At 53.9% G+C, this 25,924-nt stretch overlaps 1 protein-coding gene across 13 annotated transcripts in view; it reads left to right on the top strand.

Annotated features, from left to right (window-relative positions):
- The window catches only part of Tsnare1 (t-SNARE domain containing 1), a 107,965-nt gene that overhangs the window by 55,533 nt on the left and 26,508 nt on the right, over nucleotides 1-25,924 (top strand). For 9 of the 13 annotated variants that reach the window (XM_045144723.1, XM_045144728.1, XM_045144724.1 and 6 more), the window contains 2 exons: nucleotides 20,761-20,835; nucleotides 22,737-22,811. The exons of 1 other annotated variant lie outside the window; for it this stretch is intronic. In XM_045144723.1, the coding sequence (XP_045000658.1) occupies nucleotides 20,766-20,835; nucleotides 22,737-22,811 (145 nt within the window). In that variant the 5' untranslated portion in view covers nucleotides 20,761-20,765. Of the gene's footprint in view, nucleotides 1-15,344; nucleotides 15,861-20,760; nucleotides 20,836-22,736; nucleotides 22,812-25,924 lie in introns of those variants that run through there. 3 more of the 13 variants (XM_045144719.1, XM_045144725.1, XM_045144720.1) reach the window with 3 other exon arrangements.

The following is a 25,924-nucleotide window of genomic DNA, read 5'->3' on the forward strand; positions in this document are numbered from 1 at the left end:
CGAAAAAAAAGGTGGGGGACTTGAAATGTGGCTGCTGTAGCTGAGGGGCTGTACTGCCGTTTTTCCTCATTTCAGTCAAGTAGAGTTCTCACCTGGAGGGACTGGTACAAGTGGCCATTGGTCGGGCTGCCTCATGTTCTGACCCCTGTCTTTGGTGGAAACACAGTGTTTGTTTAGTCCTGCCCTCAAGATATTTGCTTTCTGTATTTCCCATTTAACGTTTTCTTTTTCCTTCCTTTCCTTGGATTAACTGGGTGTTCTTCAGTACTGTTTTCCCTACATTCTGGCTTACTAGCAATTCCTTTTTTTTTTTTTTTTTTAACTGGGTGCTTTAGAACTCAACAGTATATATCTTCACCTTTTCACAGTCTGCCTTCAAATTATGTGGCCTTCTTGCCTATACTGTACGGCCTTAGTGCAATGGCATCCTCCGCTGCCTTTGGAATTATTTTATACACTCAGTATTGGCAGCATGCTGTTATTAATAACATTGTTACTGATTCTGTTTCAGTAACCAGTTGTCATTTAAATGCACAGAAGTGAGAAAGATGCCTTTTAAAACCACCTTCTTATGCCCCTGCAGCTTCCTGTACATCCTTGTTTAGACCCACACTGTATTTTCTGGGCACTTCCGACCTGAATAACTTAATTCAACACATCTTGTGGTGCACATCTGCTTGGAACAGATTCTCTCAGCTTTTATTTGTAGAAAATAAATTTTTACTCTGCCTCTATTTTTGAAATATGTCTCCACTGGGTACAGAGTTCAATTGGAAGTTTTTTCTTTCTGCATTTAAAGGTACCACTCCACTGTCTCTGGTCTCCTACGGTCCCTGTGGAAAGCGCAAAGTCCCCGCTGGTCTTGACCCGTGTGTGGTGTGTAGGTCCTTCTCTGGCCCCTCGGAGGGCTTATTTTCCAGTGACTTCCTGCAGTTTGCCTCCTCTGTGCTCTGCGTGTGTGTGTGCATTTGTGTGGGGTCTTATTGAAATTCTTAGATGTTGCAGTTTATAGTTTTCATGGCATTTGGTGATTTTTTAAATAAGTTTTTATTGATTTATTTATTTGAGAGAATCAGAGGGGGGTGCACACCGAGAAAATGGGCGCACTACGGCTTCCAGCCACTGTAAACAAACTCCAGACACATGCGCCACCTTGTGCATGTGGCTTTCATGAGTCCTGGTGAATCAAACCTGGGTCCTTTGGCCTTGCAGGCAAGTGTCTTAACTGCTCAGCCATCCTCCAGCCCCTGATGCCTTGGTATGCAGCCTCTTGGTCCTTATTTCTTGAGATTCTTTTTGACTGGTTGATTGATAGATTGCTAGCATACCCCTCTCTCCTTGTGTGTGCCACACTGCGGAACATGTTCACTCTCCGTGCCCTTTCCTGTTTGATTTTGTTTAGCTTCTCCCAATTCTGTTCCTTCTCCAGTCCCTTTCCAGCACTCAGCCAGTACTTCCGGGTTTTCTTTGTTCTCTCTGTCCTTCTACCTTCCCTGCTGCTGTATAGACTTCAGCTTCTAACCCTGTGTGAGGCCACGCTCCACTGAGCTGCAATCCATCCCCTTATTTGTTTGCGTTTATTTTGTTTTCCCTCCCTCCCTCCCTCCCTCCCTCCCTCCCTCCCTCCCTCCCTCCCTTCCTCCCTTCCTTCCTTCCTTCCTTTCTGTTTGTTTTTTCGAGGTAGAGTCTCAGGTACTGCAGCCCAGGATGGCCTTGAACCTGCTGTCCTGCTGCTTCAAGCTCCCAAGGTGCAGGGCCACAGGCATGTTCTGCCACGTCCTGTCTGTCCCAATTCTTCCCTTTCATCTTCAGACATTTCCATCTCCTGTTCCTGTTCACTTGCTATTTCCCTCCATCATTCTCGAGCACTCTGGGACTGCTGAGTTGTATGTTCGTGTGACTGCTTGATGCCCTCATTGGACCCCTGTGTCTGTGTGCCAGTTTGAGGCCTGTTCCATTAGCTTATTTTCTCATGGCTGTGAGTCGTGTTGTCCTGCTGCTTCATCTGCCATTTATATTTGCGATTTTGTGTCCTTTTGCTCTGGATTCAGTTGTTTTCCTATGAAGAGGATTAGACTTGGTTGTAGGGGCAGTAGTTATGCAGGTCACCTTAACTGTTTCAAGGATTGTTTTTAAAACTTTTACAGCATTTGACCTCAAAGTAATAGCTCATATGATAATTTTTTTCTTTGCCAACTTGACTGGATTTAGAATTACCTAGAAGACACACCTTTCAGCATGACTCTCAGGGTGTTTCTCTAACTGCATACTCTCTCTCAATTCCAGTGAGGGTGGTTCTGTACCTGCATATTCCATCTCATTTCCAGAGAGGTTTACCTCAGGAGGGAAGACTCACCCTGAATGTCTGTGGCACCATCCCATGGTCCGAGGCCTGACTGAATAAAAGGCAAATGAAGAAAGCAAGTTGACCACCAGCATTCATTTCTTTGCCATCTAACTACAGTAGCAATGTGACAAGTCGCCTCATCTTTCACCCAATGAGCCTTTCCCATGATACCCCAGGAATGTGAGCCACCCCCCCACCATTCTTTTGTCAGATATTTTGTTATTGTGATGAGAAAAGTCATCAGTACAGCCACCCCCCAATATGAGCCCTTCTTCCATAGTGATGAGAAAAGTTGTCGGTACGGCCGCCCTCCAACGTGAGCCCTTCTGTAGAGTGAGCCCGCTGCCTCCGGCCTCTGTGAGCTCACCGCTCTGTTTCTCCCGCGCATTGCTCTTCCGACTGTGCGGGCACAGGTCTGTGTTTGACTGGAGTCCAGGGCCTGAGCAGATTTCCAGAGCGCCTACTCCGTGCCTTCCAGCCCTGGCGTTTGTGCCCCGCTGCTAGGTGCTGTTCCTTTCAGCACCCTGTGTTGACCTCCTAATCTGTGGAGGTACTTTGGGTCCGTTTGGATATATTCTTGTTTGGCAGACTAATATTAGCAGGCAATTTTTTTCTTCTGCCTCAGAATTTCAGCACCACAACAAATGTTGTCCATTGTCACAAAGTTGTTCCTGAGGCTGCGTCTGGCTCCCAAAGCCAGGCTTCGAGACACCGGCCTGTGTGGCAGACGCAGCTCTAACGCTGAGTGTCGTTACTGTGGAACACTGGCTGTGTTTTCTCTTGTTTTGTGACAGGAGCTTGCCATGTAACCCAGGCTACTGTTGGAGCTCCATTATCCTGCTTTGGCCTCTGAGTGCTGGAATGCCAGGTGTGGCCGCTATTCCTGGCCCATCTTGATCCATTTCTGTGTACCTGTTGGCCCGCAACCTCTGTTCCTAGCACTTCTCTGCCCTGGGATTCAGCCTCTTGTGCTCGACTGCTGGCCTCGACCTCTTTGTGCTGCTGACTGCACGTGCATCCCTTCTTGCCTGGCTTCTTATTTCTATTCCTGGACATGGAGAGCAAGCTTGACTCCATCCTGACTTTGAACTGGGTGCCCGCCACCCCTCAGAGCAGCCCCTACCCCTGCCCTGATGAAGAGGCACAGATAGGACCTGTGTACTTCTGTCTACTTGCTGCGTCTGGGAGTAGCCACCTGTGCTGTGTGACCAGGAGGGAATGGGGTGCCCCGCACAGAGAAGGAGCTTGCGGCTGAATGTGCTATACGTCAGCAGGACCAAGTGACCGAGGCTCCTTCATGCTCAGGGTCTGCGCTCCCCAGGGGTATTGTCATCTGCATGGTGGAGGCTGAGCTGTGCCTACGGCCCAGAACCCACCCTCCTGCGGCCAGCTTAGATAGGCAGTCTCAGGGTAGACATTGCTCTTAAGCTCACAAGTGGGCTGGAGAGATGGCTTAGTGGTTATGCGCTTGCCTGTGAAGCCTAAGGACCCCGGTTCGAGGCTCGGTTCCCCAGGTCCCACATTAGCCAGATGCACAAGGGGGCGCACGTGTCTGGAGTTCATTTGCAGAGGCTGGAAGCCCTGGCACGCCCATTCTCTCTCTCTTCCTCTATCTGTCTTTCTCTCTATGTCTATCGCTCTCAAATAAATAAATAAATAAAAATATTAAAAAAAAAAGCTCACAAGTGGGAACTTTCACACTTTGTGTCTCAGTTCTGGTGTGAGAAGTTGGACACGCAAGTTGCCTTGGTTAAAAGGGAGGCTGGGAAGTACATGAGCACGTGCCCAGGAGGAGGGGAGGCTGGGCTTTGAGATCTGGCCAGCAGTTGCCCGGTGCACATAACCCTTGTGGCCCTGCAGTGGTCCCCATGTCAGTCTGTCTTACCTGTGGCCTAGATGAGGGGTCCCCTCAGAGATGGTGCAGGGAAAGGAGTTTGTCCCAAGAGGAACCCCGTAGCTGTCTTTGCCCCTGTGCTGGGGCCTTGGCTTCTAGATGTTGCCACCCTGCCCTGCCCCAGTAATGCACATGGCCCCCTTCAGCAGGCGCAAACTCACAACCTCCCTTGGCTTGCCGGCCCTCACCTTTGCTTTCTCTGGGGGTCTAGCTGGGTGTTGTCCAGCCTCCGGTGAGGTCAGAGACAGGTGGAGGTACCTGTTCCTGTTGCTGGTCTGCCTCACCGCCCCTTCCCAACTCTGCAGGCCCAGTGCTTCCTATGCAGGTGGCGATGGAGTGTCTGCAGGCCACACACAGGGCTGTTGTGCATCTGAGGGTTGGTTTTTTTTTTTTTTTTTTTTTTTTTTTTTTTGATATGATAAGAGTCTTGTATAACCTAATCAGGCCCTGGACTCATGATCCTCTTTTCTTAGTCTCAGTGTTGGGATTTTAGAGTTGTGCCACCATGTCTGGCTGAGCTTGGCATCTTGGCATTTGCCTACTGGTCAGGGGACCAGAACCTTGCTTGGTCATGGTCCTGGGGCACTTTCCTGGGTTCTGTAGAACATGCAGAGTAAGGCCTCAGGCCTCTAGCCTTCTTACCATGGAGGCTGTGCAGTGACTTGGCTGCTTAGAAGAGCCTGGGTTAGCTCAGGAGCCAGCGTGTTCCTGGGCACTGGGGGCACCCTGTGACTGGTTGATCTGAGCTCTGAGGCCTGGCAGCCTCCACTCCCTGGCTGCACACTTGCAGGCAGCGGGCATCTGCCTAGTGCAGCACTCCACCCAGGGAGCCCCAGATGCCAGACTCTCCTCTGGGCAGAGCTGGGTAACTAGACCAGCATGTGACCTGTTGGGCCTTCACTGCTTTGTGCCCAATGTGGGGTGAGCTGTGTGTCGGCAGGGTGTGTCATATGTGAATGGAAGTGGCACTGTCAGGCCTTGGCACTGGATTCTGGACAAGATATGTGTGTGTCAGGAGAGTGAGTGAGCAAATGTGGCTGGCTGCAAGATAGATAGGGCATGGGGTTCCCTGTTGCTTGGGGAAGGGCTGTCCCTTCAGCATCAGAAGTTGGGGTTAACAGGGCACAAGGTTTGTGGAGAGGAAGTTGCTGGGAGCCAAGTCGCTCCTTGGTTTCTTTTTGCAGACAAGGAAAATGGCATGTGACATGAGCCCTGCCCTGTTTGTGTTGTAGGAAAACTGATCTTATATCCATTTATAGGCTGTGAGAGCCCAGATAACCTGGCCCTCAGCCGAAGTGTGTAGATGGTACACTATGCGGTAGGGGCCACACCTCCCAGACGGCAAGGATACTCTTGGTGAGTGTGTCCTGTGAATTCTGTGCTGTGCTGCAGACCACCTTCCTTACCACACTGTAGAACCACATTCCACAGGAGGGCTGTGGCTTTGGGACTTGTGTAGCTCAGGCCTGGCACAACCATTGGAGGGTAACATTCAGCTATAGTTCTGCCCTTGTGGCCTCACAACGTTGGACTGCAGTCCTGCCTTTCTGAGCCCTGTGCCAGGCTGCATTACTGTCCTGGTAACCCAGTGCTGGGCTCAGTGCAGACCTGCCCTGGTGACCCGCAGTTCCAGACTGCAGTCCTGTCCTCATGCTGGTGTCTTTCTCTCCATCTTCTGTCTCCTTATGAGTAGGGGCACACCGTGCCAGCCTGATCCCAGGGCTGTGCCCTCCAGGAACTCTGTTGTCGCCCTTGAGCTTACCTTTGGCCTGCTAACTGTGCCTTTGCTGGTACAGTGGCAACTACGGGTGATAGAGAGGCAGTTTGCGAGCTGTGTAGGAGGGAACAATGTCAGTGTACCAGGACACAGCAAGAGGCCTGTGGCATCTCTTCTGGGAGCTCAGCAGGGGCTCTGGAGGAGGGGTCTGGTGGCCTCTGGAGGCCGGCCCAGCATCTAGGAGGGAGGACAGACAGGCATGGGCATGGAAGAAGCAGGAGCAGAGGGAGCAGGGCTGACCAGGCCATGGTGAGGAGAGCCAGAAAGAGGAACAGCACCCACTAAACCCCCAAGGCCCTTTTCCGTGCCACAGAAAGCCTTCTCTCATAGCAATTATCTGTCCCTGGTGGGGGTGGAGAAGGGGTGGATTATCTGTCCCTGGTGGGGGTGGAGAAGGGGTGGCAGGATCACAGCATGGGGCCTGACAAGAGCTGGTAGCAGAGCAGCAGGTGGCCCCAGCACTCTGGGAATTAGGCGCAGTGGGGTGTGCCTCACCCTCTGGCCCCTGGTGTTTCCTCAGCGGTGAGTGCATATCCCATAGTGTTGGGCCTCCTGCAGGTGCGGAGGGGGAATGTAGAGGAAGGCACCCTGCTCATACAGGACCCATCCTTTCTGGAGAGGTCACCTGTGTGGTATCAGTGGCACGGCTCTGCCTCCAGGCCAGAGTCATGTCCTTGTAAGCATATCACAAGGTTGCCCCACCTGCTCCTTGCCTGGGCAGCGCCCTTGGGGACCAGCATGAGTCTTAAGGCCTCCTTGCTTTCATGGCTGTGTCAAGTCACTGAGCTCATGGCAGGGGCACTCCCAAGGGACTGGACAGTTGAGTTGGTTCTTCCAGAGCAGCATGGGCTCTTGCCTGCATGCCAGTAAACCGATACCCGTGCACTTCCCTCATACCCAGTCCTCCCCCTTCCTTTCTTCAGCTCAGCTTTACCCACCACAGTGAGTCATCCAGACTTCTTTTTTCTCAGTTATTCATTTACTTGAAACACAGAGGGAGAGAGAGAAAGAGTCTGGGCACACCAGAGCATCCAGCCACTGCAAATGAACTCAAGATGCTTGGGTCACCATGTGTATCTGGCTTATGTGAGACCTGGAGAATTGAACTTGGCTCCTTAGGCTTCACAGGCATGCGCCTAAACTGCTAAGCCATCTCTCCAACCCACCATATTTCTATTCTTGGGAGTTTTGTTGTTGTATGTTGGTCTGATTTTTGTAGTTCTTGAAATGGGAATTTGGAGTTCCTTACCAATACAAACAATATGCGAAATCAACAATAAATTTAGGGTACCCTGGATTCTTGTCTTATGAATTTAAAGACCTAAAATCAGAAGGCCAGAGGGTAAGGTTTAGAGAGGCTTTATTAAATTGAGAGAAGGAAAGAAATGAAAATGCAGAGAGCTCCTGCCATATGGAGGGCAGGAGGGCGCAAAGAGCCCATGTGGGAGAAAAGATAGCATCCCAGGAGGTTTTGTGTAGAGAACAAGACCTCATCCCAGGAGGACCCTCCCACCCTTCCCAGTCCTGTGTGGAGAACAAGACCTCATCCCAGGAGGACACCCCCACCCTTCCCAGTCCTGTGTGGAGAACAAGACCTCATCCCAGGAGGACACCCCCACCCTTCCCAGTCCTGTGTGGAGAACAAGACCTCATCCTAGGAGGACCCTCCCACCCTTCCCAGTCCTGTGTGGAGAACAAGACCTCATCCCAGGAGGACCCTCCCATCCTTCCTAGTCCTGTGTGGAGAACAAGACCTCATCCCAGGAGGACCCTCCTATCCTTCCCAGTCCTGTGTGGAGAACAAGACCTCATCCCAGGAGGACCCTCCCATCCTTCCCAGTCCTGTGTGGAGAACAAGACCTCATCCCAGGAGGACCCTCCCACCCTTCCCAGTCCTGTGTGGAGAACAAGACCTCATCCCAGGAGGACACCCCCACCCTTCCCAGTCCTGTGTGGAGAACAAGACCTCATCCCAGGAGGACCCTCCTATCCTTCCCAGTCCTGTGTGGAGAACAAGACCTCATCCCAGGAGGACCCTCCCATCCTTCCCAGTCCTGTGTGGAGAACAAGACCTCATCCCAGGAGGACCCTCCTATCCTTTCTAGTCCTGTGTGGAGAATAAGACCTCATCACAGGAGGACCCTCCTATCCTTCCCAGTCCAGCCCAAGAGCACTTGGACCTTCCCTTTTTGGAGTACTTTGCCTGTGGGCTTTTGTGTCTGGCCTGACACATTTGACATTAGTTATGCTATGTGTAAGGACCTGCGTTGCAACCAGGTGTGTGTGCTTGTCCAACTTGCTGTGTCCCCTGGCGTTGCCTGTCAGATGCATACCTGTCCACTCTCCTTTATCCCTGGCCACCTGCACTATTTCCAGGCTTGAGTCTTAGGGGTAAAGTTACTGTGACATTCTTATACAAGCTTCTCATTGACTTAGGAACCTTGTTTCTTGTTTCAGAGTCTGGGTGTGGGGGTCGGGAGGGATTGTGAGCTGTGCATGGCAGAGAATCGGCATGCCAGGGCCTTTAGTCACTGTAAACGAACTCCAGATACATGTGTCACCCTGTGCGTCTGGCTTATGTGGGTCCTGGGGAATCAAACCTGGGTCCTTAGGCTTCGTGGGCAAGCACCTTAACCTTTAAGCCATCTCTTCAGTCCTGTTATCAATCCAGCCATGTTGAAGTGTAGTAGTTGGGGGTTTAGTGCATTCACTAGGTTGGGCAGTTATGACCCTGGACCTGGACCCATTGTCTGTCACCCCAGAGAAAACCTGTGCCCAGCTGCAGCCTGTCTGGAAGCCCTTTCTGCTCCACATCCGTGGACTTGTCATTTCTGAATGTGTTGTCTAGACAGAGTCCCACAGCTCCTGGTTCGTCACTGAGCAAGAGTGTTTGGATTTGTCATGTGGTAGCAAGTGCCAGTGCCACGTCTCTTCTTGTAGAGAGCAGTGTTGGCTGTGTGGCTCCACTGTGTACCATCACAGCTCATGCTGTAGGATAGACCGACGGCCTCTGTCTTCTGTCTGAGGTGCGGCACTGCTCTGAATGTCCTCCAGGTACGGTGTGAACCAAAGTCATCACTCCTCTGGACATGTGCACCCTGGGGTGGGGTTGTAGGGTGCAAGACCTGGGTATCTCCCTTTGTGAGGAGCTACCCTCCCTGTGCAGCTTGTAGTGGGAGGGTGGATATGGTGGTCACTCCTAACCCTGCTGAGGCTGTGCTGGAAGGCAAGTGGGGCACCTTTGACCCTCTGTTGAAACAGCCCATGCTGTTGGTGCTGGTCCCGTGGGTAGCATTTTGTCTTCCTCAGCTGCCCAGCGAGATGCTCAGGATGTTTAGGAGCTGTTTCAGGAGACATCCACCAGTGTCTTCCACATCAACTCCCATGGTGAGTCCTGCCCTGGGCCTGCCCGCTCTTGACAGTGGAGGCGGGCCTGGCCTGTGGTTTGTCTCTGCCTGTGCCATCCTACAGTCTAGTTCCACGTTTGCAGCCTGGGCTGGCACTACCTCCCAGCATAGGTGTGTGGTCTCGTAGGCTCCTATGCTGCCCTGCTCCCCAGCTGCAGTTTGTCCCCAGCTGTCCTCCCAAGGCCCCTGATTCTCTTGGTTCCACTCTACCTTTGGGGAGGATCTGTGGAGGAAGGAATGTGTACCAGGTTCCTTCAGACTAGGGTCAGGGCCATATCACATATACTTAGGGGGAGAGTGGGGAGAAGCCTTTCCCAGAGTGGGAGTAAGGCCCACTGGAAATGTCTCCAAATTGCTCCAAATTAAGCTGTTGTGGGCCTGGCACCTGTCCAGATGGGCTTCAGCTAGGCAAGAGTGTGCTGATCCTGGTGTTCAGGTCACACAGGGAACTTGCGTTGGCCTCCGTAGTGCCCATCCTCTGCTGTGGCAGTTCCACTGGAAGGTGGGACCGCATGACGGAAGGCCCTTCTTGTCCTGATCCTCTTCTTTTGGGCAGTGACCTTGGAGCAGAGCCTCTGGTCCCTGGGGATACTGTGTGACACATAGGAGCTTTGGGACAGCCTGTGGGCATGTGGCTGTTGCATCTCTACGCCTGTGTATGGTGCCATGTGCACACACACACCTTGTCTATCCATGCCCACACTTGCACACACACACCTTTGGGTGAGCCAACCTAAGCTCAGACCAGAGACTGGGGCTTTGCCCTTGACTCACCTCTCCATGGTTCACCCAGGTCCCCCCTCTCTGGTGGACTTGCAGAGCCACATTCAGGACAGGGCTATGTCAGCTTGCATGCTGAACCTGACAGACCTCAGGCTCTTCTGCATGCCCGCAGGAAGTGCATTCCTCTGTAGACAGAGGCTGAGTGGGGTGGGATGCCAGCCTGATCTAGCTGAGATCTGGGTCCTGAATGCAAGGTGCCTCTGATCTTGTCTGGGCAGCCAGGCCCTGTGAGCTGGGAGTAGGAAGGAATCCCCTCATGGGGAGTGAATGCCTACCCTTTCCTGGCACAGTGGTTAGTTGTGGGCAAGCTGGGTCTCAGTCATATTGGCAGGTTTGGTGCCTCTTTTCTCCCACACAGGCCACGCTGCAGACATGGCTCCAGTTAGACCCCATATGGCCTCTTCTGGCCTTCACTGACCTGAGGACCCCAGAGTTCCAGGTGGTAGACCTCTCACCACTGCACCGGGATGCGAGGCCCTCGGTTCCATGCTCGCCACTGCACCATGTCCCTTGTGCAGAACTATGAGGGCTCACGCCCCACGCCAGTGTCTGCTCTCTGCGGGGGTTCTTGTTGCCCTGGGCTGCGTGCTGCTCCAGGATCGAAGGGCCCTTGCAGGCCCTTGGTGATGCTGTCTTCTCATTTCTGACTGGGAGAAAAATGCACTCCCATTGTAGGTGCGCTGGACATGCTGGATGTCTGGGAATCCCTGTTGACATGTGATGTCTCTGTGCTTTTCTCAGCGACATCGTGTCGTGCATTCGAGAGCCTGCTTTCACACTCGGCACGTGGGGGGGGGATGCCCTCATCGGCTGTGCTTTCACACATCTTGGCACTGGGGATGCCAGAGCTAGTGCAGGCTGGGCTCACCGCTCAGCTCTGCCGTTTTCGCATTGTGGGCAGCTCCCGTGTTGTGTTTAGTCTTTCTGCCCGTTTACTGGACTCAACCTCTGGAGATCAGGAGAGTGGACATTTTTAGGGCCTTGGCAGCTAACCTGTCTGGTTAGCTGAAGAGCATCCCCCAAAATGTGAGCCTAGAAGGTGAGAGAGCTCTGGAAACAGGACCTGCCTTGTAGTCACCACTGTCCACAGCCTTGCTTGAGGAGAAGCGCCCCAAAGGTAGCCTCAGCATGCTTCCATCCCTCTCTGTGTGCTGGCTCCTGACCAAGACAGACCTAGTCTGCTTGTCATGATCTTCCAGAGCTTTCCATGATCCCATCTAATGAGTGCATACATATGCCATTACATTTTAAAACATAGCTTCTGGAACTAATACAGGGTCGTGGAGTCTTTATTTTCTCCATGTTCACAAAGCTACCAGTTTTTTTTTCTGTTTACTGTGGCTCAGTGAAGACAGTATGGACACACTGCCGCACCATCCATTTTCTCCTTCAGGAAGGACATTGCTTCAGTCCCAGAGTGGCAGGAGGGAGCCCAGCTGAGGACCGGGACAGTTACGCACACAAACCCTCACACCTCACAGAGCAGACTGGCTTCCAGGAGGCCCGCCCCCATTGGCTACTCCCACTTGTTCCAGGTCCCCAGATTTGGCATGGTGGTTGTGTAGATGACCCAATGGCTCAGTGGAGACAAGACAAGGGTGTTGTACATCTAGCTCTGAGTAGCCCCGGGTCCTGCTGGAGCCTCAGGAGTGGGGCTGAACAAATGGGCGTGATCCCGAAGCTGTGCTGAGCCTGCATCTGCAGTTGACAAGACCCAGATGGTACTGGCCTCTGGGCAGCAGAGGGCCACCCTCACTTGTGGGCCTCTTTGTGCCCTTACTGGGTGTTCTCTGTGCCTCTTGAGCGAGCAAGGGGTTCGCATGCTGGGGCTGTGATCTGGACAGCACCTCCGTGTCCCAGGCTGTGCTCCTTTCTGTGTGCTGCTGGCAGGGCCAGCTCAGCCAGGGCTGCCTACTTTGGCCTTTGTTGCTCTGGTAGAGACCACTACTGCTACCTTTCTCTCCAGGAGGTTTCTGTTGTTATGGGAACAGTAACAGCAGAGCCCACAATGTGTGCCAAGGCACCCCTGAGGGCACATACCAAACAGATGGCAGGAGACCCCCTGGGCTCCCGTCTAGTTGCCTCCACCCTGCTCTCCCCACACGTCATTCTTGGTCATCCTAGTAGAGTGTGGCCTGCTCCTTGTCCTGGCCCCTGCCTAGGCTCACTCTTATTTTCACCTTCCGTTCTCCCTAGCTCTTACGGATGGGCCCAAAGTGGGCTCTGTGGTACGCAGTGCCACCACTGATAGCTCCACCTCACAGACCTTGAGTCTGCAAATTGTGGAGTGGGCTGAGATGAGCACCCCCTCCTGGTGTGTGACAAAGTGGCTGTGTATTCTCCTGGGCTTTCTAGCATGTTTCCTGGGTCATCTGACATCTCCTCAAGGGAAGATGCCTCCCACTCAGGTCCCCTGCTATTGAGTAAAGAGCCCATAGAGTGGAGGTTTGAGACTGGGAGGAGCTAGAAAGATCCCTTGGGGATGTGTCTAGCTGACAGTCCTTCAGGTAGCCATAGGATCCATCAGGCCAGGCTCCTGGCTCTGTGGAAGCAGAACACACTTCATCAGGCGGGCACCAGAGGGCTCTTAACACCTGTACCCCACTTTGAGTGGTTAGCATACTGCTGCCGGAGCTCAATGGGGCACGACCACAGAACCCATGGGCATCACATGCCAGCCTGCTGTGATAAAGAAAACTTGTACCTGGAGACCTATGTCTGTGAGGCATAGGAGGCACATTGAGTACTGCCAGAGGGATCTGGCATGAGTTTAACTCTGCTCACCTGGAGAGCTGTTGTTCTGGGAAGATACTTCTAGAGCTACTCTGGGTTCCAACAACTTACCAATGAAGACAGGGCCAGCTGACCAGACCCCATCTCCTCACTGCATGTGGGGAAACTGAGGCTCTGAGGGAGGGCCTTTCCTGCAGTCACAGGAGGGGAGTAGAACTGGGAAGAGGCCCACTTCTCCAGGGCAGGACTAGTGTCTGTGTCCCCTTGGGCTTGGGGACACTGGGCAGGGTTAGCCACAGTGCTGGCGAAGATGGGGATTCTTAGAGAGGAAGCTGTCTGGCAGTCCTGGGGCTAGACCTGATTCAGGCCCTGTGGTACCATGAGGATGGAGCTGTTGGGTCTGAAGCTTGGCTGGGAAAGTATGGTAGAGACCTGTGTTGGTGCTGACATCTGCGCTGCAGCTAGGATGACCACCTGAAGTGGGGGACTGCTATTGTGGGGGGTCCCACAGAGGCTTCCTGACATGTGCTCAGCGCGTGGGACAGCCCAGGCACTAGTTGTCATCTGGAGTCAAACATGGTCTCTTCAGAGAGTTGGGTTTCACCTGGTGACTCGTCTGAGTAAGTGTCAAATGAGGCAGAAACCACGTTGCCTTCCACAGCCCAGCTCAAAAGGTCCAACACCACTCCGCTGTCTTCCCTGCAGAAGGTCCAGCACTGCTCCACTGCCTTCCCTGTAGAAGATCCAGCACTGCTCCACTGTCTTCCCTGCAGAAGGTCCAGCACTGCTCCGCTGCCTTCCCTGTAGAAGATCCAGCACTGCTCCGCCGTCTTCCCTGCAGAAGGTCCAGCACTGCTCCGCCGTCTTCCCTGCAGAAGGTCCAGCACTGCTCCACTGTCTTCCCTGCAGAAGGTCCAGCACTGCCCCGCCGTCTTCCCTGCAGAAGGTCCAGCACTGCTCCGCCGTCTTGCCTGCAGAAGGTCCAGCACTGCTCCGCCGTCTTGCCTGCAGAAGGTCCAGCACTGCTCCGCCGTCTTCCCTGCAGAAGGTCCAGCACTGCTCCATTGTCTTCCCTGTAGAAGATCCAGCACTGCTCCACTGTCTTCCCTGCAGAAGGTCCAGCACTGCCCCGCCGTCTTCCCTGCAGAAGGTCCAGCACTGCTCCGCCGTCTTGCCTGCAGAAGGTCCAGCACTGCTCAGCCGTCTTCCCTGCAGAAGGTCCAGCACTGCTCTGCCGTCTTGCCTGCAGAAGGTCCAGCACTGCTCCGCTGTCTTCCCTGCAGAAGGTCCAGCACTGCTCAGCCGTCTTCCCTGCAGAAGGTCCAGCACTGCCCCACTGTCTTCCCTGCAGAAGGTCCAGCACTGCTCAGCCGTCTTCCCTGCAGAAGGTCCAGCACTGCTCTGCCGTCTTGCCTGCAGAAGGGCCAGCACTGCTCCGCCGTCTTCCCTGCAGAAGGTCCAGCACTGCTCAGCCGTCTTCCCTGCAGAAGGTCCAGCACTGCCCCGCCGTCTTCCCTGCAGAATGTCCAGCACTGCTCCGCTGTCTTCCCTGCAGAAGGTCCAGCACTGCTCCGCCGTCTTCCCTGCAGAATGTCCAGCACTGCTCCGCTGTCTTCCCTGCAGAAGGTCCAGCACTGCTCTGCTGTCTTCCCTGCAGAAGGTCCAGCACTGCTCCGCCGTCTTCCCTGCAGAATGTCCAGCACTGCTCCGCTGTCTTCCCTGCAGAAGGTCCAGCACTGTTCTGCCCCCGGGGTTGTTCCTGCGGTGTGAAGGTGACTACAGCACAGCCCCCAGGGTTGTTCCTGCAGGATCAAAACACCCGACTGAAAGCAGCTGACAGGAGGAAAGGGTTTGTTTTGGCTCCAGTCTTAAGGGCAATTTTCCATGTGGCAGGGACAGGATGGCAGAGCAGAGGCTGGGCATTACTTTTGCCAGAGCAGCTGGAAGAATGCCGTAAGAGAGTGAGCTGAACTCTGGCAAGGGGTATGATGGGCTACCACACCCCAAAGATTGTCCCCAGCAATCATATCTCCTCCAGTGAGGCTCCACCTCCCAAATTGCTACCATCTGGGAACCAAGTATTGAAAACAGGAGTCTATGGGGGACACTTGATTCAAATCCCCCCAGGCTGTGAAACCAGGTGGGCCTCACCACACTGAAGGCACGCGTTGGCCATTCCCTCCCACCCTCTTCTTCCCTTCCTCCCTCTTCTTCCCTTCCTCCCTCTTCTTCCCTTCCTCCCTGTGGCTTTAATCAGCTTTGCTGAAGCAGACTACAGCTTCTGAGTGGTGCACCCTTCATGCAGTCCAGGGGCCTGATGCCATGTGGGCGTGGAGCCGCTCCAGAAAAATGTTGGATGTCTACCTTACTTCAGAAACTCGCTCTAGGCCCTACCCACCTGGGACCTGCTGAACTGATTTCACCTGTGATGAACTGTCCGCAGGTGCAGCCTTGTCACGCCCTGGAGCCTGTGCTCTCATGGGCATGGGACTCGGCCATGGCACTGGGGCACATGCTGCCTGTTGTTGGGTGCTATTCTGCCATGTGGCTCAGTTAGCTTCTGTTCACCCAGCTTCTGTTGAGGGCCTGGGGCTGTTTCTGGTTAGCACTGCTAGAAGGGCTGCTGTACTCAACTTCTGCAGGCCTCTGCGCTTTTAAGTGGAATTGTAGGCTTGCAAACAAGTGTGAGTTTATCTCAGTGTCATGTGACTTTCCAAAGTGACTTCATTTTACAGTCTTTCCAAGGTCATGAACACCCTGGACCCTGGGATTTGGACCCTCTCTAGCATCCTGTGGTGTCATCCTTTCTTCCTGGAGCTGTCCCCATGAAGTGGGTGGTGGGAGCTCGCAATGGTGCCTCAACACACACCTCGTTGTGTGGAGCCTCTGGAAAGGTCCATTGTGCTTGTCCTTGTCCTCGTGAGTATGCAGTTGTTCTCTGTCCCAGCCTTTGCTGCTGAGGGGAGGGTTTTTCTCAGGGTAGGTGTTGCAGTCAGGTTCGCATTGCTGGTAGAAATCACCAAACCAAGAGCAGCTTGTGGGAAAAAGAGGTTTATTTTGGCTTCCAGGATTGAGGGGAAGCTCCATAATGGCAGGGGAAAACAATGGCTTGAGCAGAGGTGGACATCACCCGCTGGCCAACATCAGGTGGACAACAGGAGCGTGTGCCCAAACACTGGCAAGGGGCCACTGGCTATAACACCAGTAAACCTGCCCCCAATAATAATACACTGCCTCCAGGAGGTGTCAATTCCTGAATCTCCCTCAGCCCTCAGCTGGGAACCTAGCATTCAGAACGCCTGTGTTTATGGGGGTACCTGAATCAAACCACCCCAGTGGGCCTTTGCATTTCTCAGTGTCTTGTTCAGACTGAGGGTTTTTATTTTATGAGAGAGAGAGGAAATGAGAATGAGTTGGTGTGCCACGGCCTCCAGCCACTGCGATCAAACTGCAGATGTGTGACCCACCTTGTGCGCATGTGTGACCTTGCACACTTGTGTCACCTTGTGCATCTGGCTTATGTGGGATCTGGAGAGTTGAACCTGGATCCCTAGGCTTTGCACACAAGCATCTTAACCACTAAACCATCCCTCCTGTCCAAGCTGAGAGTTTTAATGCTGGTGAAGTTTCTGGGCCCTGCTTGTTGCTGTGGTGTAATTACAACTTGTCCCCCCCCACACACACACATAGACACACACTCATCTAGACAGGAGTCAGACTGTAATGCTCTGAGGTAGGTGGATGTTGTCCAGCCTTGGTGCACAGCAAGGCTGTTGGGAGGTGACTACACTACTTGGTCACTAGGGTGGATTCCCGTGATTAAATTCTGCTGGGTTGGGCTGGAGAGATGGCTTAGCGGTTAAGTGCTTGCCTGTGAAGCCTAAGGACCCTGGTTCAAGGCTCGATTCCCCAGGACCCACGTTAGCTAGATGCACAAGGGAGCACATGAGTCTGGAGTTCATTTGCAGTGGTTGCAGGCCCTAGTGTGCCCATTCTCTCTCTGTCTCTATCTGCCTCTTTCTCTCTCTGTCACTTTTGACTAAATAAATAAAAATAATTTAAAAAAATTTTTTTTTAATTCTGCTCAGTGCTGCTTTCACGGCTGCAGTCAGCATGCTCCTCCTTTGAGCTGGAAGGCATCTGTGGTTCCTGCAGGGCCAGTGGCCCACCCCCTGCAGGTTTGCTCAGAGTGTCACTGTGAGGTGGGGTGAGGGTCAGGCCCAAGTAGTTGACAGCTGGTGATTTGAGGGTCACGCTTGGGATTGCATTGGGTCTGTTGTACAAGAGCGATGTGGCCCCTCCCCCTGTGGCTGGAGTGGGAACTGGGTCCCCCCGGTAGAGGCCCCATCCCCACACATGGCAGGCCAGGGGCTGGGCGGGCACTGCTCCCGTGTCCCAGTGGAGCCTGTCTGGGTGGGTGTTGGGGTGGTCCTGGCATGAGTGGGTAGGTGCTGCTCAGTGCCTTCCTGTGGTTCTACCATCGGCTGGACGCTCACCACCCAGAGCTCCCCTTGTCATTTCTCACCTATGGGCTGCGCTTATCGGGGCCCACCTGCCTTCCGTTTCTTCCCTTTCTTCCTTCATTCTCGCCCCCCTCCTGCTCCCTGTCCTTGCCTCTCCCTCTGCTGTCTTTTCCCAGTTGCTCTCTGCACTTGCCTTTCTGCTTCCAGCTGAACTCATGGGTACTCCCATTCCCCCAGGGTCTCTCCCCTGCCCCGCCCCACTCCCGTGTCTGCTCTCCAGCGCTGGGCCTTCCTGGGGCCTCACTGTTCCCCTCCTCCGACCAGCATGTGTGCAGCAGCCAACCAGCAGAGCCATCCGGGCCAGTGCTGTGCCGGGAAGTGTGTCTCAGAGCTGCTGCAGGCTTTCTGCCTGCTGTTTCCCTGGGGACCTGGGGCTTGGCCAAGGCAGAGGCTGGAGGGAGGAGATGGCACCCTGTGGCCTGGCCTGGGTGGCCGATGTGTGCATATGAACCCGACAGCATGATGCAGTCTGTGAGCTGGGCCCTGCTCTTCTGGGGCTTGTGGCACGGGGATGCAGGTACCCTAGTCTTTCTGGAGTTGACACCCCTGTGGTCCTTCCCCTTTGCTGGTGTGCCTTCCAGGCTGCCCTGTTCCCTGTCCTCTTCCTGTAGCTGTCCTGTTGTGGCTCCATGCGCACCATCCCTGCCTCTCAGAAGTTGCCCAGCCCGCACCCGCATCACCTGCTTATCGCTGTGCCACCACCACACATTGTCCCAGCTGCCCCAGCTCCACCGACTCTCAGATGCTCGGAGGGCAGTACACGGTCTCGTAGCTGCACCCTCCCCGAGCTCATTCAGATTGGAGGGTGCCCATCGCGGAGGATTACCTGCCGTCACCCTGCAGCCTGCGAGCAGTCGACAGTCCACCATCCATAGGCCTGCTCCTACGTGAAGCCTCACTGTGGCTCTCACCGTCCTTGGTGGCTTTCCTGCCACCAAGGAGACAAAAGTTGCAGCAGCGTGTCCCACAGCTAAGCCTAAAATTTCCGACCGGCAGCTCTTGACAGGACACTCTGCTACCCCGTGTTGTGGGAGCTGTGTGTGCTGGGCGCGTCCCTGCCGGACAGTCAACAGCAACAGGGCGTGGAAATGAGGCCCAGCGCGAATGACGCCCCACGCTCTGTGGTTAGTGGTTGGAATGTGCGAGATGGTAGGCTCTGAGCACAAGGTGGGCCACCGGCTGTGCGGCCTGGGGTGGCGCTGGGGCAGCGGCATCTGTGCCCCTGCTCTTCACCTCCGTGCTCTTCTTTGCCATGTCTTTTGCCCACATGCTTTCCCATTTGTTCATTCCTTTGACAAAATCGTTATTTACTTGCGTGCGTGTGTGTATACGGGTTTGCTAGGGTCTTGGGTGGCTGGGAAATTGACCCCTGGTTATCAGGCTTTGCAAGCAAGCAAGGGCCTTTGCTGCTGAGCCGCCCCAGCCCCATCATGTAGTCCCCAGACCTGTCCGTGGGGCACCTCTTATGTCGGACAGTGCTCCGCCCCAAATGCCTCTGCCCTTTTATGTGGGAAGGTGTTTCTGTAGAGCTGAGGCTGGCGATGCCTTGAGTCTAATTGAGCAGACTGCACGCAGGTCATTGTCTGTTCTGTCTTGGACTTTGTGGGATCCATGAGCTTGGAGAAGATGTGTGGCCCAGGTTGAGGCTGAGATGCCCCTGGGACCTGGTCTTGGGAGCTTTACAGTAAGGCCCTGCACTGGGTCTGAGGTCCTCATCTCTGACAGTGTGGAATGATGGTCTCACACCTTTGCCAGCTCTGGTTGTAAATGCCAGTCTTCCTGGGCCCAGCACTCATCACTACATAACCATCAGGCCTGTGATGCAGAGCCTGAGCATAGGCAGCATAATACAGTTCTCTCAAAGCTTAGAGCACCCCAGGTACCCAGGCCCCAGGCTCTGTGTCAGCGATTGTTACCGGGGGGTATTTGGAGAAGAATGACAAAGAAGGAAATGTGGCTGTTCAGTGCAGGTGCAGCTCTTCCCCAAATCTGATTCCTGGCTGGTTCAACCCATACAGATGGAAGTGTGGACTTGGAGGGCCAGTGGTGTGTCTTCCTTTTCTCCACCCCATATCTAAGCAGCCAACAGCCATTTCCTGAATACCTGCACCTAGCAGACCCAGGGAGGGGCTCAGTAACAGGGAGCCCATTTCCTGAACACCTGTTCCTAGCAGACACGGGGGTGGGAGGCGGGCTCAGTAACAGGGAGCCCTCCCTAGCGCTCACAGGTTGCTGGGGGCTAGCGTGTACTCAGGTAGGGCTCCATGCAGGGGTGAGTACTGCAAATCCATGGCTTCCTGCAGGAGGCGACATTGCCCTGGGCAGGAGAGTCCTCAGGACTCAGCTCCTCTTATGTGGGATGTGAGTGGAGGCTAGAGACCATGACGGGCTGTCGTGAGGGCACGGCTGCCAGCATTCCACGTTAGCCAAGGCTGATGGGCAAGGACTGAGAGAATCCAGTCCCTGCTTTGGTTTAGCAGGAACCCATGAAGCCCCTCACCACATGCTCTGCTGTGGTGGGCTGTGGAGTGGGTGGTGGTTGGCTCTCTGGCTCCTCTTTCTATCCTGGGCTTTCGCATGGGGCCTGTGACTAGTCCCTGACATTGAGACATTCTGCACAAAGCCACAGTGCCAAGGGTGACCCCTGGACACAGGACCACAGTGGATGTGGAGTCTGTGTCACTGCCCACAGTTAGCCCTCGCGAATGCACCCTTTGTGGGTGTGGGGTGATAGAGGGTGGTCGTGTACTACAGTGTGGCCTGACCTTAGCACCCAGAACCTCAAGGAAGGATCCATGCTGGGTGGTCATGGTCTTCTTTGACCTGATCCATAGTGTTGGGAGCCTGCCTGGTTCCCTTGGCACTTATACCAAGTGGCCAGTGCATAAAGGCCTTGTCAGCCAAGCAGGCAGCAGTGGTTCAGGGCTCACGTGTCCAACCCCTGGCCCAAGGAGCACGCTTTTCTGAGTGCTGGCAGCAGGGGGAGATGCTCCAGTAGGGGAAGGGAAGGGCAGAGGGTGCAGGGGCCGTGGTAGTGGGTGAAGCTTGGCTTGGCCCGGCTCCATCACCTGTGCTGGCTGGAAGCATCCAGTCAGTGCTTGAGCCATGGTCTTTTAAGCTATGGAAGGGGTCGTGATGAGGCCAGGCCCACAAGGGTGCAGATGGTGGGGAGCTCAGCTTTCAGGGGGCAGAACATGGAGGTGTGTGGTGCGCAAGGATTTCTGGGAACTAAAGTCATAGGATGGTGCTTTGGTGGGCTCTGGCCTCGCATCCTATAAACCACTCTCTTTTTGCAGTAGGAATGCTGTCAACTGGACCAACCGAAAGCCCAGCTGTTGGGTGCTGTCCAGTGCTATGGAGTGCTTCAGAAGGTGAGGTTCTGTGGGCAGGGCAGGGGTGCCAGCCACTGGGGTTGGGTCCCTTGAACACCCACACTGCCTGTCTTGTCCTGGAGCTGGCTTGTTCTAGATTCATCCCCAGAGTAGAGGAGGGGCCTTCCTGGGGGATGTGGACAGATATTTGCTGTAAAGGATACAGCATGCTGCCTTTGGAGGTGGTGTGTCTCCTGGAAGGCTAGATGAACAGTCCCACCCCAGTTTGAGAACTAGGGAAACCAAGGCCTAGAGAGTTCACTGAAGTTGAGAGAGGCCATGGGGCACTCAGCTTTCCATGGCCCTGGCAGCTGGTATGTTGGAAGCAGTAGATCTGGGTGTTTGCTGGTCATAGCCGGTGCCCAGTGTTTATCTGACTGTCTCTTTTGCCCCCTCTCCTTTCATTTTCATCCCATCTTTCTTTTGCACTGTTTCCAACAGAAAATTGCAGAAAAGTCTAGAGCACTGCTTCCCATGGCACAGAGGGGCAACATGCAGTCAAGTGACGGCTGTTGATGGGTTTCGAGATTCTTAGGCGACTGCACAGAGTGGGAGGACTGAAGACAGTGGTCCCATCGGGAAGCCTTAAGAGACAGCTTTAAAAACTTTGGCTGGACAGAGACTGCACAGTTAAGCTCCTAAATGGTGACTGGCAGACTATTGGCAATTCTGTGCACTGTGCAGGACTAATGGATGTTCCGATTGTTTTAGCCTGCTTTCTGTTACTATAACAAAATTTCTGAGGCTGGATACTTTACAATGAAAAGAGGTTTATTTAACCCATGGTTTTGGAGGCTGCAAGCTCAAGGGTCCCATCCATTTGGCCTCTGGTCAGGGTCTCTTGGCGGGTAACATGATGTTAGTGGGAGAGAGCACCTGTGAGACAGAACCCAAGGGAGCCATCCAAGTCCCACAAGGACTGTAACTAGGTCCCACCCCTCAAAGTTCACCACACTAGAGGCCAGCACACAGACTCGGGGGCTCAGCCCACAAACCAGCCCAGTGCAGACCAGCCTTCCTGAATCCAGCTACAACTTCTAACACAGATTCGTGGGGCACACTCAAACTACATGCCAGCCACAGTGCACAGCAGGCAGAGAGCCTCTACCCTCAGGACTTGAGAGGTAAAGGTTCTGAAGGGTCCATTTATCTCCTCTTCCATGTACGAGCGGTTGTGAGCCTGAGCCTCGGGGTACTGAGCAGGGCGTGGCCTGGAGCTGCAGTGCCTCACTGGGGTGGGGGGACAAGCGTGACACTGGGGGCCGTCACGGCAGCTACGGCGCAGCCCCTGGAGAGGGCGTGTCGCTTCCTCAGCACAGGCCCCAAAGGCCAGGGGCCCGCTGGCATGTGAGTGGCCAGTGCACGGAAGGTGGAGGCAGCTGATGAGAAAGCGAGGCTCTGGGATGTCCCGGCTCCCAGGAGAGCTGTGGGGGCGATGAGGGATGGCACGAGGCAGCCCCCGTGGAGGCTGAAGCACAGCCTCAAATTACATCGTCTGCTCGGGACAGTTGAACCCTTCTGGTCGATGGTGACTTGAGTCTTATTTTTTTTTAATTTTTTTGTTGTTCATTTTTATTTATTTATTTGAGAGTGACAGACAGAGAGAGAAAGAGGCAAATAGAGAGAGAGAGAGAGAGAGAGAGAGAGAGAGAGAATGGGCACGCCAGGGCCTCCAGCCACTGCAAACGAACTCCAGACGTGTGCACCCCCTTGTGCATCTGGCTAACGTGGGTCCTGGGGAATCGAGCCTCAAACTGGGATCTTTAGGCTTCACAGGCAAGTGCTTAACTGCTAAGCCATCTCTCCAGCCGAGTCTATAATTTTTATGCACTGTGCATGGGATTTGAACCAAATTACTGGGCATCTTGAGAAACAGGATCAAAATGCAATATGAATTGCAGGTGGAGACCAGTCTGCAGGAAAACGGTGTGGCCAGCACGACGGACGGCGGGCTCTGCAGCGGCTGCTGGGCGTGGGTAAGGGCGAGCAGTGAAGGGCAGACTTCCACCCAAGAACGTGTGACCCAAGCCGGAATCCCCGTCGGGAACAGTATAAATACTAAAAGCGAGGCTTCAGCTACGGGTTGGATCTGAAATCAGACAATGTGCACGTCATTTGTGTTGAGACACCGAGGGCAAAACAAAGTCCACGGAAGGTGGAATTGGATCCCAAATGGACAGGCAGAGAGAATGGGTAGGAGCAGTTGTTAACATTCCCCATCCGAGCAATCCTGTGATCTGGGAAAGGAAAGGGTTAGCCTCATTTTGAAAAACCTTCCTTGGTAATTTCATTAAAAAAAATGGAAAAACAAAAACAAATGAATTCTTAAATACTTATCAGAACCATCAAAAATCCTATTTAGTTGCTGTTGTGTGTGCAGTATGTGGTGTGCGTGTGTGTATTATGTGGTGTGAGCGCACACGTGTGCAGCATGTGGTATGTGGTGTATGCCCATGTGTATGCAGTTGGTGCACACCCTGTGCACAAGTGTGTGGAGGACGGAGGACCACCGGGTGTTCTCTTCTGTCATCTTTGCATTCCTTCCCGAGGCAGGGTCTCTCATCGAACCTGGGGCTCGTGTGTTTTTTCAGACCGGCTGACCACAGAACCCCGCAGTCCTTCTGTCTTGCCACCCCGCAGCTCTGGGGTTACAGGCAGGCACGGCGATGCCTGGCTTTTTATGTGAATTTGGGGGATTGAGCTCAGGTTCTTGTGCAGCAAGTGTTCTTACCCACTGAGCTGTCTTCCCAGCCCTGGAGAAGCCAGAATGAAAGGGACAAGTTGCTTGTAAAGGGACAAGACTGACAGCTTGGCTGTCCTAAAAGTGGTGGTAGATCCCACAGACAGCGCATTGCTCTTCCTTCTCTGCCCACCCTCTCCCCAACTGCTTGGACTGCTGTGTGATGTAACCAGCAATTTTGCTGAGCCAAAGTGCCACAACCACAGTTCCATCACTGATGAAAACATTCCTCAGAAGCACTGCTTCAGGTGAGGTGAACGCATTGTTCAGGGAATAAATAGTGTTTACAAGTGACAGAATCATCTTTGAGTGGACGGACCATGGTCCTGGTGAAAGTCCAGTCATGGGTGAGTGAGGCACTAGGGACAGTGGCATGCGCGTAGCCTCCTGGAAGCTGACACTGGTCATGGCCTTGCAGCCTCGTGACACCCCATGTCACCAGGGAAGCAGGCACTGCTCCCCGGGACAGACAGACGTGTGCCGTCCCTGGAGCAGAAGTGCGCAGGGGAAGTAGACATACTGCTGGCAGGTCGACAGAGCAGAGGCGATGGCTTTGCCGAAGGTACTGCTTGGGAAATGCTTCCACCCTCCACACGAATACGTCACAGCAGGGAAGTACAGGTTCTTTGTATCAGGAATGAAGATGGGTCATTACTAGTCCATAACTTTTTTAAAAAGGTTTAGACCAGTATGTTTGACAGTTTACGTGACCTGTGAAAATCTTCAGAAGACTGTAACTTGGGCAGGGAGAAGGCTCACTCTGTGCAGCGCTGGCCTTGCAAACATGAAGACCTGAATTCGATAGCCAGACCTCAAGTAATGAGGCCAGGCCTGGCGGTGAGGGCTTACAGTGCAGACCTGAGGGGGGAGCCAAGGGGGCCTCTGGGCCGCACTTGCCAGCTTGTGTAGCTAGTTCATGAGCTCTTGGCCTGTGAGAGACCAGATTCAAAAATAAGATAGTGTTCTTGAGGGTGACATTTGAGACTGTTGTTGGCCTTCATTATCACACACACGTGTACACATTCACAAGCGTGCTCACCCTCACACGTGTGCACATAAGCACACACACGCAGGCACTGCAGAACGCACGAAGTGGGGCCACACGCCACCATCACTTCAGCTCAGGCTGTCTCAGCAGCAGTCGTGGACGCCCAGGGGCGAGCCCACTGCATCTGGAAAGGAAGGCCCATTGCTGTAAGTGGTCCTGCCCCAGGGAGATACAGTTGCTTTGTATTTACACAGTGGACTCACAGCTAATACAGCATGTGAGGAAACCTAGGTCATCTCCAAATAATGATGTTCAGCCCTGCTGGGGGAAACCAAAGCTCTCGACAGATCCTTGACTTGCAGAGGAGTTCCCTGAAACTGCAGCTGATGCCCCATGTGTGGGGAGACAGGAAGTCTCTGAGGTGTGGAACAGAGCACAGGGGCTGTGTCTTATCCCCTACGTGGCCTTCAGTGGGGCTTTTCAGGCCAGCGGTTGGGAAGAGGAGACCAAGGGCAAGGCTGGGCAAGGCCCAGCACTGTCTAGCAGCGTAGCTACGACGCACATTGAGTGGATCTGCAGGGAAATGAGGACCCATACATGGCTTTGCCAAGACCACTCACTCCAGGCCAACATATGAGAAGCCATTGTCAACTTGAAAATGACATTTAGAAAGTGAGATCACAACAAGCTGGCTCGGCAGCATGTGTCTGTGGTGCCAGCTGCTGGGGGGGCTGACATGGGAAGATCACTCTTGAACCTGGGAGTTCCCCTTCAGAACACTTAGACCTGCTCTGAAAAAAAAGGAAAGAAAGTGACAAGCTAGAGAGACATCAAATAAAGGAAGAAATCTGTGGGGAGCGCTTCAAGTTTCTTGTGGAGACCTGCTCATCCAGGCTGAGAAGGAAGACCTGCGGATGTCTCTCAGGGGAAGATCGGCTCCACAGAGGCTGAAGCCCCAGTGGGGCTTGGTGTGCACCTTGGCCTTCTAGCACGTATGTGGAAACACTGGTGACCCAGAGCAGTGAAGGGGATTTTGCAGGACAGAGGAGTGCATTCAGACTACAGGTGCTGGGACGAGACATGAAGCCAGCCTGGAGTCTGGCTGCAGCCCTCGCGTGGGTTGGCTGATGAGAGTCCTGCCCCGTATGGACCAATTGTCTTACTGGGGGATTGATATGCCTCCCTTAAGGAAAGGATCCCTTACACACCTGAATTTGCGCACACACAGAAATCCTGATGGGTGATCTCAGACATCGTGGGAGAGGTGAGACTGGTCTAGAGCACACACAGGACGTGCCTCAGCAGCCTGATGGGCATGCTGACCACAGAGACGAAGCTTGCAGACCTCGTTAAGCGGAAGA

This window comes from Jaculus jaculus, chromosome 2 (assembly GCF_020740685.1).
Source record: "Jaculus jaculus isolate mJacJac1 chromosome 2, mJacJac1.mat.Y.cur, whole genome shotgun sequence".
In the NCBI taxonomy this organism is placed as follows: Eukaryota; Metazoa; Chordata; class Mammalia; order Rodentia; family Dipodidae; genus Jaculus; species Jaculus jaculus.